The sequence below is a fragment of the Gadus macrocephalus genome, chromosome 16, assembly GCF_031168955.1.
Source record: "Gadus macrocephalus chromosome 16, ASM3116895v1".
Lineage (NCBI taxonomy): Eukaryota > Metazoa > Chordata > Actinopteri > Gadiformes > Gadidae > Gadus > Gadus macrocephalus.
In genome coordinates, this window is record NC_082397.1 from 17,415,629 (window position 1) to 17,429,398 (window position 13,770).

At 45.5% G+C, this 13,770-nt stretch overlaps 1 protein-coding gene across 1 annotated transcript in view; it reads right to left on the bottom strand.

Moving 5' to 3' along the window:
- Positions 1 to 2,084: 2,084 nt before the first annotated feature.
- igsf11 (immunoglobulin superfamily member 11) overlaps positions 2,085 to 13,770 on the bottom strand; it is a 94,516-nt gene continuing 82,830 nt past the window's right edge. Inside the window, exons 6-10 of the mRNA XM_060074332.1 lie at positions 12,127 to 12,249; positions 9,368 to 9,515; positions 6,773 to 7,003; positions 6,330 to 6,685; positions 2,085 to 6,246 (exon numbers count right to left, since the gene is read on the bottom strand). Of these exons, the coding sequence (XP_059930315.1) occupies positions 6,331 to 6,685; positions 6,773 to 7,003; positions 9,368 to 9,515; positions 12,127 to 12,249 (857 nt within the window). The 3' untranslated portion in view covers positions 2,085 to 6,246; position 6,330. The remainder of the gene's footprint in view (positions 6,247 to 6,329; positions 6,686 to 6,772; positions 7,004 to 9,367; positions 9,516 to 12,126; positions 12,250 to 13,770) is intronic.

Consider the following 13,770-nt stretch of genomic DNA (forward strand, 5'->3'; position numbering starts at 1 on the left):
TTGAGATGATGTGCCAGAGAGTGCACCAGTGCCTCGCGGCTACAAAAGTCCAGTCCGGTCTTACTGAGGGACTTCAGGGCTATAGTGAAGCCCCTCAGTCCAGTCCGGTCTTTCTGAGGAACTTCAGGGCTTCAGTGAAGTCCCTCAGTCCAGTCCTGTCTTTCACATCCTATTCCATCATCTATTGCTTAGTATTATATCGAAAAATGCTGGCAATTGACACACTAATGCCGAGTATATTACTGTGGATTTCAAACTGTCTGGACACATATGCACTATCACACACAATCGCGCGCAGGCACACACACAGACTTGGCAACCGCATGTGTACGAGTGCACGCAGGTAAGTGCACGCAATGTCACAGTGACTTTGAAAGCCATCTTTCAAACATTAGTGACCAACCAGAAGAACATTTGGCTGTGAGGATGTTTCTGCCCGCCCACTGTTGAGCTATCATCCAGGCCAGTTGAAAGCACACAGAGGAAGGAAATGTCTGGGTATGACATGAGCCTGTGGCTGATTGTACTTAATATCATCAATTAGATTTAAAAGCAGCGCACAGGGGAGCTGGAGACAGTGTGTGTGTGTGTGTGTGTGTGTGTGTGTGTGTGTGTGTGTGTGTGTGTGTGTGAGTGTGAGAGAGAGAGAGAGAGAGAGAGAGAGAGAGAGAGAGAGAGAGAGAGAGAGAGAGATGATAGAGAATGAGATCAACTGTGATAAAAGAGACAAAAGAGGGAAAGAGTGAGGGATGGAAAAGCACCGACAGAGAGGAAATGAAAGAAGTAGTTGAAAGGAGGAGTTGAAAGTCGGGTTAGTAACCCGTGCCGATCTAAAAGGGGGCTCCGATTACTAGACTCCTATGTGAAAAAAGAAAAAATCACGGCATAAAACACCACAGTGTCTGGACAGTTTAATAAAGTTAAAAGGTTTGTGCCGTGTTCAGCCCCGACCTAGCGGGCTGAAATATATATACTCACGGCTGGCATGGCAGGCTTTGCGGACATTTATTAGCGCCGTACAAGACAGCAGTGGGGGGGTTGACCGAGGGCGAAGCACGGAGAAGGATGATGTCCAGCGGAAGAAAATAAAGAATAAACGAGGCTAAGACTTCAGGGAGCCAAATGCTGTGAGGGAGCCAAAGACGTCCCCGGTTGATTAAAATTAAAAAGAGACACTGTGACGGGATTCATCACCACCTCGTTATTAGTTTTATGGATTATTATAACTGCTTCGATCAAACGTATTCCGTCGAGACTGCAGTATTTGGTTGACATGGCTTGTTTGTGTTGTTCAGCAAACCACAGCCACAACAGCGTTCCTAACATTCTGAAGGTTATTGATGGCTCTCCAGCAATTATAGAATTGACATGCAACACACGCCTCGACTTGTTCATAAATCAGCCCTCGACAGCATTGCTGGTTTATGATCAAATGAAAGATTATGGCCACATTATAATGGGTTTGTTTAATAGGTTCCTTCTTATACAAGCTAAAGATCTTAGCGTGCTTAAACAAAGCTTGCGCACCAGATTATGGATGAAATACATTAGAAAAATTAATTAAACAATGTTTAAAGACTTTGAACCTTTGCGATTACATAGTAAACATTTGGTTCCCCTACTGCATCAACCAAACATGCAAGGCATTCCAAGTCCATTAAGTTTGAGGCATTTCTTAATAGCTAATTTACAAAAGCCTATTTCCCCATTGGCTTTGCCTAAGCAGACCCATTTGAAACGTTAAGAGGTTTAGCATGGGTGTCTGAGTCTGAAAGCTTTCCAACAATTATACTAGTGTCTTTCCTCATTCAATATAATGCATTGGAGGCATTGTACATCTCCTTTGAGTCAGAACATGGCTAATATGATTCCATTATGCAGTAATACAATGCAGATCATAATTAAATGAACTAGTGAGCTATAATTATGGCAAGCATCCATTGGTGTAAAAAATAGTGGCATCACCAGTGATCATCCTTTTAACACATCCAGAAATGGCACCGCAATCCGGAAGGCATGCAGTGTGTCATGCATAAATGCAGACAGAAGGCACACAGCAAAACAGAAACATGACATGATCCCGGTTAGAATGTATTAACATGATTTATTCACTACAACCTCCTCCAACACTCGTTTTCCGACTTCCAATCCATCCAAACACTAAGCACAAGGTTGTATTCTGAATATTTACACAATGGGTTCTTTGCTCTGTGGTATTTTGCACCCCTTTGCCGTTGATTTATGTTCAACACCATACTAGCATTCAACCAAATGACATCGTACCACTTGTGGTTTAAATGACCTGGACGTTGACAGAGAGTCAGAACAAAAGCTCAATAATCCATGACTCGCCTCGTGATTCAGAGCAACCAAACCAACCAAAACAAAGAATGAAAAATAATGAAAAAGTCCCAGTAAGGAGGTTTGTTTTTTAGATATATAGTTGTTTTGACACGAAAGAGAAAAACATGGCAGGGACCTCCAAACTTTGTCAACCTTTGGAAACCACTGGAGGAGAAGAAGCAGACTTCCCTCCTCACCTTCTCAGACCAATGACCAGGGAAGGTTAGGCCATGAGAGAGGGTCAGGGGGAGGAGGAGAAGGAAAGGGAAGGGGGTGGAAGTGGGAGAGAAGATGTGGGGGAGAGAGATTGTGAGAGAGGGATGATGCGGGATTGTGTGTATTAGAGAGAGAGAGAGAGAGAGAGAGAGAGAGAGAGAGAGAGAGAGAGAGAGAGAGACACAGACAGAGGGTGGGGGGAGGTTGTGTGAGGTGTGAGAGAGTGGGGGCCTGTAGGCACATGCTCTCTCATTATATTTTCCTAAAGCCAGGTCTTGCAGCTTCTGGCAGGGCTGTCCGGCTACTGCTACTAGTGCGGCTGTTTTGATTCTTTCTACAAAGGGTTGGGTGTGATGTTCTGAGGTGAGAACATCTTTGATCATCTGAGTGACGCCAGCTCCCCTAATGTCCTCGACCACACTGTGCTGTGTGTGTGTTTGTGAGCGTGTGTGTGTGCATGTTTATTCAGCTGTGTTAATGAGTGTATGTGGATGGTTGTTGAGGTTGGTGTGTTTTTGTGTGTATGTGTGTGTTTATGGATGTGTCTGCAGAGCAGACTTTTGGGGCACTGTGCAGGAACAATAAAAGGAGCTGAATTCTTATTAGGGAAATGTGAAAAATTCTATATTGCTCGACATTGACATTTCTTATAATGACCATTGTGAATGACAAAGCAAAGTTTTTGAATGAAAACTTTTAGAACTTCCCTTTGGTTTAGAAATACTCAACAGTCAGTAAATTGTCAAACTATTATTATCATAATAATTCTTATTTATGATTGATAGACTTTAGTCTATAATACTCAATGTGATAAATACAAACCACACCAAGCAGCTTGACTGGTGGATATCTGACCCAGGTCTCAATATATTATTATATTATTGACACATTATGAAACAAAAACATGAATACAATAAAAATATGGAAAACAACTGCATATGCAACGACTGGGGTGATGGCTGAAACGCAGCGGATCTCATTAATTTTCTACGGCTGTCTCAGAGGTGGACGGCATCATCTGTAATTTGAAACACATGGCTGCCTGGCTTGGCTTGCTGCTCTCATCATCTGAATATTTATTGGGTTTATAGAGTTATTTAATTGCTATTCATACTTTTTTCCCTTCATCAGTCTGCAGCAGTGCCAAACTCCTGCTCTCATATTCTCCTCTCAGCGAATTTCTGCACACAGAACGCATTTAGAAAAAAAACACAATATAGCATCGGGTGGATCTATCGCTCAGCTGCCCCAGGGAAGAGTGAGAGCAATGCGTGTTCCCTGGAATAGAATTCCCATCTCTCCATCGCCTCTTGTCACAGAAGGTGGGTGGCCGGCCTACACTGACACCACGGCGCTGTGCACATTTGTTTTGCGGGGGGAGTCATGCAGGGTGCGATGAGTGGAAAGAACCCCAAAAGCAAAGGACTTGGTGATTTTTAATAACAATAAGATGTGGCGGCGGAATCCAAAGCCGTGACAACAGGGACTTTGATTTGTTCTTTCTTGGCCTTGTTTGCTAATGAAGTCTGTTCCTGATCAAGGAGTTGGCACACTGCTCCAGCATACCCATACATCGGGCCATTCCAGTTGGTGGTGGTGGGCTGGTGAGGTTTCTTGACGTGGCGGTGCTGAATTGCTGTGGGCCAATTTCGGCCGACATTTATCAGTCGAGTGTTTGTTGAGGCAGTGTGCCAGCACCTCAGGACAACAAAACAAAACGAGAGACAACTTCAACTTGAACAGAGAATAGCTTTTAACATGGAGTTGCATCATTGCTGGAAGGTAATCATTATTAATGTTCTGTAACAAGATTATAGAAGGATTGGCAGACTTTGGGACAATTACATATTTCCACACGTATACATTTATTCATTTTCTCCAATGGATTTAATGTGTTTATATAGTATTGTTTATCTAGTAACTTGGTTAGAAAATTATTATAAATACTGTTGTATCTAAACATATGGCGAAACATATGGTATTTCAGAGTGTTTCAAATTAACTCGAAACCCGCAATTAAAATAGGGTCAATAGGTCATAAGAAGATTGATGAAAAAAAATTGATCTGCTTATCTAAAAATAGTCTATAGAATTAAAATAGTGTTAACTGTAAAAAATTACTGTAAACCCAAAGAATTCGTACATTTAAGACACAGTATTTGATGTAATTGAATCATCCATTGTACATTTAAGAATTAGATCATCAATAGTTTTACTCCCTTAGCATAGCCTATCAGTATTAGATACAATATATACAGTAAAAAACTGTTTTGTTTGCGTCTTTCATATATATATTTGTATATATACATACATATATATATATATTAGTTCTCTTCCTCCTATTTTCTCTTACTTCATTTATGAAAGTAGACATCCTCATATTTTGTAAGCAGCACTGATAGGAGATAAACTGAATTGATGGCTCTGTGGACTTGAGCCATACCTTAAAATATATAATTTACCAGTCTGATCTATATGGAAATTATTGTGCAATTATCCAGGAACATATAGCGCTTGTTGAATCTACCAGTGGCCATTGCTTTCCGTAATGTCATTGTATACCTTGCAACAATTCTTTAACAATAGGATGTGCAAAACAATATTTTTTCCGCCATTGATAATGCATTGCAATTGAAAGAGACAGGTATGGTGTATAATAGAGCAAGTGAAATAGAAAATTGCTTAAAAAAGTGCAAAAACCTAAAAGAAAATGGTTAATAATGTAAAATAAGATGCAAAATATTAAAAAAAACTATTTTGACAGCCAAGCCCCAACCCTTGAAATTGCCATTATTTATCTCCTAATAAACCTTCCGTGCATATTTCATCCAACAAGTATATGTTAATTTCTTCATTCAGATAGCATCAGGTAACACATTCTAACAACAACAATTCATTTCTCATCACCATTATCATCTGCATCACTGTTTTAGTTCAAATCCAAAATAAAAAACGTGAGAAGAAAGCATTGCAAATAATCTCAAATTGATTTTTCAAACAAAGCACACATGCATTAATCATTAGTTTTTCTTCTTTTAATGTTCGAGTTCCAAGCTTGTTTCCGTTTGATCATGCATTGATGGACACACACACACACACACACACACACACACACACACACACACACACACACACACACACACACACACACACACACACACACACACACACACACACACACACACACACAAACACACAAACACACACACAGAAGCACACACACGCACACACACATGGAGATGAAGATCCTGTTTGTTGCTGCTGAGTCGTTGACATGATTCAGTCACAATGGCTTCCTCTTCTGTAAGAGATCTGTGAATCACTCTGGGCCACTCACTGGGATACGGTCCTTCTGAGTTTCCTACCAACATCATTAAGGGGGCGTCCTGGCCACCGGGAGTGACAACTGGGGCCCATGAATCAGCCCCGCCCCGGTGGCTGTGGACACGACCTACAAGCACTCTCTGAACACGAAGTGAGATAAAAAATAAAAAGGTAGAGGGAGATCGACAGATAGGTGGGAAAAGAAAAACAAAACCAGCAAGAGTGGTGTGGTTTGGTTAAAGGGAAAAGGCTGTCCTGGGCTGCACGGTCTCAAGGAACGATCCAGAGTGAGTTCTCCATTGATCTCGCGGCGGGAAGGAAGGTGAGGGCGTGCGTCCGTCTCCACTTTGATTTGGAAAAGACCTGAGTGGGGTTAAAGAGGGGGCTTTCAGAGGCCAGCGTTTATCTCCCCCACCCCCCCCCGCCACCCCCACTGCATCCCGTACCTCATACCAGCGATCCGGCTCTGCTCTGGGCGGGCACCATGACGGGCACCGCCCCCATGCGCTCCAGCGTGGCCTGGCTCACCGCGTACGAGTGTGTGTGCTGGCCGCGCGCCGACGCCGGCGCCCCCTTGTGGCCCGCCGCCCCGTTGCTCCGCGTCTTCACGGCCGGGGAGGGGGCCGAGTTCGTGGTGACCACCAGGGTCTTGGGCGGCGGCAGCGTGTGGCTTCCGCCGTTGGCCAAGGAGGAAGTCAGCGTCGCCGTGGTGCCCTGGAGCTGGGGCGGGGCGTGGCGGGGCAGCGGGGCCGAGCCCGGCGCCGAGACCGCCCCGGCCGCCAACGACGCCGGTGGGGGCGGCGGTGGCTGCGGCGCCGGCCCGTGACCGTGGCCGTGGCCGTGCCCTTGTCCGTGCGCGTGGCCGTGGGGGTGGGCGTGGCCGGGGTGTTGACCGTGCACGTGCTGCGGGTGTGTGCCGTGGGTGGCGGCGGTGGAGAAGGTGTGGCGCGTGTCGCCGTTGTAGCGCGTGTAGGAGTTGGTGTCGTAGTTGGGCTTGGGGTTGTGCCAGTAGCGGCTGTTGTAGGTGTTGGTGGAGGTCAGCGTGTCGTTCTCCGAGGAGGACGCGTCGGCGTGGAACGCCTTCCCCGACGACGAGCGCTTGGGCGGAAGGTCGTCCTCCCTGCGGAGGAGAGGGTTCAGCGATGGCGCGGTCAGAGATGGAATGAGGCCCCCCCCCCTGCCGACTCCCCATCTGGAGTCATGGTTCCTGTGTATGGTCTGAGTGGTCCTGATGGGAGAGTCAGCGGGGGAGCTCACTCCCCCGCTGACTCCATCACGACCGCACAGAGCGTACACATTCCCCCGCTCCGGACTGAAAACCTCATCTGTTCAGACTGCTTCTTGGCCCCGTGAAAAAGGCTAATCTCTTGTTTCTAAAATGTTGGCACTTGAGGCTCGTAGCCTATTTTCCTGATTTGTATGTGCTCTCATGGTCGGTGGCGTTTATGGGGTGTATCTTTGCGGTTGAACGCACTTATTGTGAGTCACTTTGCATAAAAGCGCCAGCTAAATAAATAAATGTGATGTCAATGTAGAGAGTGGTATGGCGTCCTCCTGCTGGCTTGTTCCCCATTTGGGAAAAATGTTTTCCTTTACGATAACGGAGATATAAATCTGCATGTTGTTGTTGTTGTTATTTAAAGGCTGCAACTGAACAAGAAAATGAATAGCTTGGCTTTAAACTACTACATAAAAGAGGACAATCATTCAGGTTCTGAAGCATTTCAATTTTAGCATCAGTGCTGCCCGTTGCTGCCATAAACTCGATGCAATGGGTTTTTAAGTGCGGTGGATAGAAAAAAACATGACCAAGCCAAATCCCTCTACAAACCTTATCTGATCCAACCATGCAAATGGTTGGACTGAAAACATAGAAACATTGCTGATTAAAAATGCTAAGAATTCAACGAGGTCAACTGCCAATCCTCCATCATGGAACATAACATCCTGCGTCTTAGCCTTGCCGGGTAACCTCAAGGCTCTCCTTCAGCACTGACACATCTGAGCAATCGCCGTTCTCCCGTCATTTATTCCTGCCTGAAACAGATGGCCGTTCCCCATCGTCTTTCACCACCACTCGTACATTTGATTAAAACATTTACCGATTTCTAAATGGGCATTTGGGGAATGCACATCTGCGATAATGAAATTCAAGCGCTGTTTACGCGACCGGGTATCTTTTTAAAAAGGGTTCTCTGCCCCACAGAGGGTTTTCTTCTAAGTAATGCAGCAGTCGCGGCGCCTGGCACCTGATGTATTTGTCCGAGGGAAAATCTCCATTGTGATTTGCTGCGTAAGTGGAAAGCATCAGCGGCCCGAGGCAGGAAGATGTGCTGAAGACATTGTGAATGCAGGGAAGGCAGTCGGGCCCAAAATGAAGCAGATGTTATCCTACCAGCCAACCCGTGCTTGAAATATTGCAACAATGACTTATCTACAAATTGATTAATGAGGTAATTTTGAGGAGAAATTGCAGCCAATTTGAACAACTCAAAGAGCTTCAGCAGAATGTTTCAAAAGACAAATTAGGTTGTGGCGATAAAAAAGAAAAAAAAGAAAAGAAAAAATAAACTTGAATAAAGTCTTTCAATCCAACTTCAATCTTGAATCTGTTTTGTTTTCTTTGTGCAATGGCAGGGAATTCTACTGAAGAGAACTTAAAATGTCTTTCTTGTATTGTGCATCTCATTGCCACTGTAATTTCTTAATGCTGCACATTGGCAATACTGCAACAAGTACTGAAGGCATACAGCTTACGCCTGCACTAACCATCAGATTGATGGCTTCAATCTGCATTACTATGCACCACAGGCTTCAGTGGGTTTAGGGCGTAACTTGCCAGTTCAGTTATTGCAAAAGAGGAAAGGTGGGAGGCGAGAAATTTCACTTTTCATTTTTCACGACCATGTACTTTTATTTACCAACCCTGCCCCCCACAGGCTATCATTATAACTGTAAATGCAACGGTGCTTAGCAAAAACATCTGCTGCAGGGAGTCCTGTGTGTGTGTGTGTGTGTGTGTGTGTGTGTGTGTGTGTGTGTGTGTGTGTGTGTGTGTGTGTGTGTGTGTGTGTGTGTGTGTGTGTGTGTGTGTGTGTGTGTGCGTGCGTGCGTGCGTGCGTGCGTGCGTGTGTGCACCTGAAAGAGAAGGAGATACATCATATACAGAGAAAGAGAGAGAGGGAGGGAAGGAGAGACAAAGGAAGAGAGAGTGAGAGAACGGGAGGCAGAGGGAGTGAGAGATAGTGTGTGTGAGAAAGAAAAAGAGGGACAAAGACAGAGTGAGAGAAAGAGGAGAGAGCGTCCCAGAGAGAGTGACAGAGAGAGAGAGAGAGAGAGAGAGAGAGAGAGAGAGAGAGAGAGAGAGAGAGAGAGAGACAGAGACAGAGAGACAGAGAGACAGAGAGACAGAGAGAGAGAGAGAGAGAGACTTATTAAGAGGGGCAGAGAAAGAAAGAGAGATAAAGGAGAGGAGGAGAGAGACCTGATCTCGTTGGGGATCTCCTCCTCGTCGTACTTGTTCTTGTTCTTCCAGTAGAAGAGTGAAACCACCACCAGCAGGGAGCAAATGATGAGTGCCAGCACCCCCGTGGCGATGGTCCCCGCTATCAGACCCACGCTCTGGGGCTGGGCTGAGACACACAGATGGGGGTGGGGACACAAGAAAGGACCATAAGAAAACAGACATGCATATATTCATAGCTTGGCTCGACCTTCTCCTGCCACGTTTACTTCCTCCTCTCACTCTGAAACTATGCTCTATTGTACAACCGCTCCTGTTACTCAAACCTCAATGCTACGCAATGATAGGCTAGCTTTTAATCTGAACATGACTGTGTATCTAGGCAGGGATGTGTCTACTGTTAATATTGGGATGCATGTGTGGCTCTATAGGACTGGGAATGAGAAGCAGCAACGCATCGTTTTACAGAAACAGTATACCGCCCAGATGAATAAGCTGAGCTGGATAATGTAAACTTGTGTCATTGGAATAATTTTTCAAAAACGGGTAATTTTTCACAGATGGCTGCTTGGCATTTCAAATATTGCCGTTACTTTCAGTTCCAATCCTGCTGTTTAGTATGCTAAGCACCGTCAGCTACTTTAAATGATGGCAAAAGTATTCCGCTCTACCCACCAGAAGCATTACGCAAACGCATTAGCATGCACTTAAACAAATGTTTCAACAAATAGTGCTCGCAAACCGAAAAACAAAAAACAAGCCGATCACGCATTCATGTCATGCATTACTGCCGGTCCTGCCTGGGAAATAACCCATTACACATGTTTCCCCTTCTCTTCTTCTAACGGCTTGGAAAAAGACAATGGAGAATTAAGCCTAACACCTGATGATCTAATGGCTGCCCATTACCCTCGTGTGGCTGGGACGCTCCACATTGTTCAAAACGAAGCCACTGTGAAGAATGCACCATGAATAACACATTGATGCTAATGCTCTGGCCGTTAGCCTAATGGTCAGAAGCTTCGCCATCTAAATCTGCCCCAAACTATAGGCCTGCTGGCGCTATGAAAGTAAAGAGCAACACAGAGAGAGAGAGAGAGGAAGTCGGAGAGAAAGAGAGGGTGGGGGCGGCTGTAGACACAGGGGTTGAAGGAGACAAAAAAAAAAAGAGGTGACAGCAAAGAAAGAGAAATAACAATGAGGCCAAAGAGAATCCGGAGAGGATGGGAGAGAGCAAGGGAACCAGTGAAGGAGCGGCAAAAAGTTGCTCCCATGACAACGTCCTTCCTGTTTTTAATGAGACCGCTATGCTTTGAGCGGTCAACCTTGCCGCCTCAAAACCAACACTCCTAAAACATCCGCCAGTGGCAGCCTTTTTTTTTATTTATTATGAACTCGTTTTTTTAATGTCAACCCTTCCTTGCGTGGCACAATTTCTGCCATCAGGCATGGGGATGCAGAACAGCTTCATGTTTGTCACCCCTAGATATATCTGCCTCTCCACAGCTTGAGGAGAGGCAGTGCATGCTGCGGGACAGCAGTGACAGGACACAAACATATGGAGCGATGGATGGAGCGGTATTAAACGGGAATATCCCATTTTCTATTTTATTTTGTTCTTAAATATCTCTGAGCACCTATGTGCGTCACTGTTATTCCTCTGTCCTTTGTTGTCCTTGAGTGTGAGCGCCACTCTGATTATCTGATCACAACGAATGGCCTCACTGTGAAGTTAAACAAGAAGGGCTTTGGGCTGCTCAATTAGGTAGGAAACTTTACAGACTTCCCTTGCTGTTCACAGCCCTGTTTAATTAGAGCCACAGGACTATCGCCCCGCTACATACTGGACCCTTTATGGGGAGATATGCCGGCGTTCTACAAGTTTGGTAGTTCACTTTCTTCCCTCCGTCTCTGCCTATGCTATGTTTCCTAATTAAACAGTGTCCCTAGAAGAAAGTGCTCAATGCGGATCTTCTTCGTGTGTGTGTGTGTGTGTGTGTGTGTGTGTGTGTGTGTGTGTGTGTGTGTGTGTGTGTGTGTGTGTGTGTGTGTGTGTGTGTGTGTGTGTGTGTGTGTGTGTGTGTGTGTGTGTGTGTGTGTGTGTCTCTCTCTCCCCGTGTCTGGCGGCGCGGTAAAGAGCTGCAGCCTCGCCAGTCTATAAAAGACCCGTGTGTGTTTGTGTTTGTGTCTGCGTGTGTGTGTGTGTGTGATCTAATCCTCATTAAGGAAGCCATCTGTCATCGTGTCTGGACGCAGATGATAACAATGTCAAGGTGTGCCGTGGTAATGAGTTAGCATGAGTGATTATGAAACACCTGTCATTCACTCTGACTTCTGGCTGCACTGCACAGCCGCCTGTCGGAAGCACGCTAACACGGCGGCACGCGGCGTGGATTTATTTATTGTGTTGGTGTTAGAGAGAGAGAGAGAGAGAGAGAGACAAAGAGAGACAAAGAAAGTGATTGAGAGAAAAGGAGGCAGAGGGAGGGAGAGATAGAGTGAGTGACAGAGGGGGGTGGGGGGGGGCGAGAGGGAGAGATAGAGAGGGGTGGGTCGAAAGAGAGAGAGAGAGGAGGGGGGATGAGGGAAAGGCTTGTGTGTGGGTTTTAAGAAGAGGATTTCTGCAAGAGGGAGAGCGAGAGAGAGCAAGCGAGCGAAAAACAATACCAGAAAGTTTCTGTGGTGTCTCTCTGGTGTTTGTTTGTTGTTTGTCTTTGTCCATGTGTGGGAGCGATATTGTGCGTGCGTGTGTGCGTGTGTGTGTGCGTGTGTGTACTTACGGGAGACCACCTGCAGGTTGAGCAGACAGGTGCTCTTGCCTACAGCGTTGCTGGAGGAGCACTGGTAGAGACCAGAGGTGCTGCTGCTGATGTTCCTCAGGGTCACGGTGCCCTGCATCTGGTCTGGAGGAGCAAACACAAGGACCACAGCAGGGTGAGAAACAAACACACACACACACACGTACACAAGGGCCACAGCATGGTGAGAAACACACACACACACACTTACACACACACATACACAAGGGCCACAGCATGATGAGAAACACACACACACACTTACACACACACACACTTATACACACACACACACACACACACACACACACACACACACACACACACACACACACACACACACACACACACACAAGGGCCACAGCATGGTGAGAAACACACAAAAACACACATACACACAAGGGCCACGGCATGGTGAGAAACACACCCACACACACAAGGTTCGCCAAATGGTGAGAAACACACACACACACACACACACACACACACACACACACACACACACAAGATCCAGGGCATGGTGTGAAACACAAACACACACACAAGGGCCACAGCATGGTGAGAAACACACACACACAAGGATTTGAAAGCAAACAAACAAGTATACACACAAGCATACACACACCCACGCATCCAGGTGCACACATACACAGGTGTACACAGACACACACAAATGAAAGTAAACAATAAACCACACAGGAAGATCCCAACACACCGGACACTGAGTTAAAAAATAAATACTACATCTTGATATTGAACTGCAAGGCAGATCTATTATTACATGGGTGAACTAAGTTAAATAAATAACTGGATTCAGATGTGATTAAATCACTCAACAGCATTAGGATTAACAGTTACAAGTGTTTCAACAGTGTTGACTTTTTCTACCACTGGAGGGCGTCATAGACCACCAAAATCATCAAGAACAGCCTTATTTCATTAGCGATTTCACACAATGATACTAAAAAAGACATGAGTAAAGGGAACTATACTTCGTTTTGTTAAAAGGTGTTAGTTTGATAATGGCTCGATGAGGTTAGAGTATTTGACAATACACAACTGGATTCCACCAGAAAAGGCTACTTGTCTTTTATGAGTTGCTTTAGAGGCATACATTAAACACAGGCGCACACATGCAAAATAAACTCTACAGTTTATAATAATAAGCTGCACCTGGATCAGACTCCATAGCTCAAACCCACGTAGCAACATAGCTTTGATGTAGCCTTAGGTGGACCGGTAGTGTAAAAGGAGTAGCTTTCCAGTCACAAGGGACATTTTAATGAGAGGAGAAGATTACGACAGGGCATAGAACAGCGACGATACAACCAGCCCTGACAGCCTCCGGTCGGGAGGCAAGCGGAGGTTCAGGTGATTACTGGGAGTGATCTTGGGGTTCTATGAGGACGCACTACCCATAAGTCTTGTACTTCTAACAAGGCCTGGGTGTAAACACAGTGCAGAGTTGGCCACAGCACAGCCCAAGCCCCACAAACAGCACCGATCCATCATCGAATTATGAATACACACAAACCCCCACACACGTACACACATACACACATGCACACGCACACACACACATAAACAAAAAATATATATATCCTATCCACACATGCACAGCTGTAT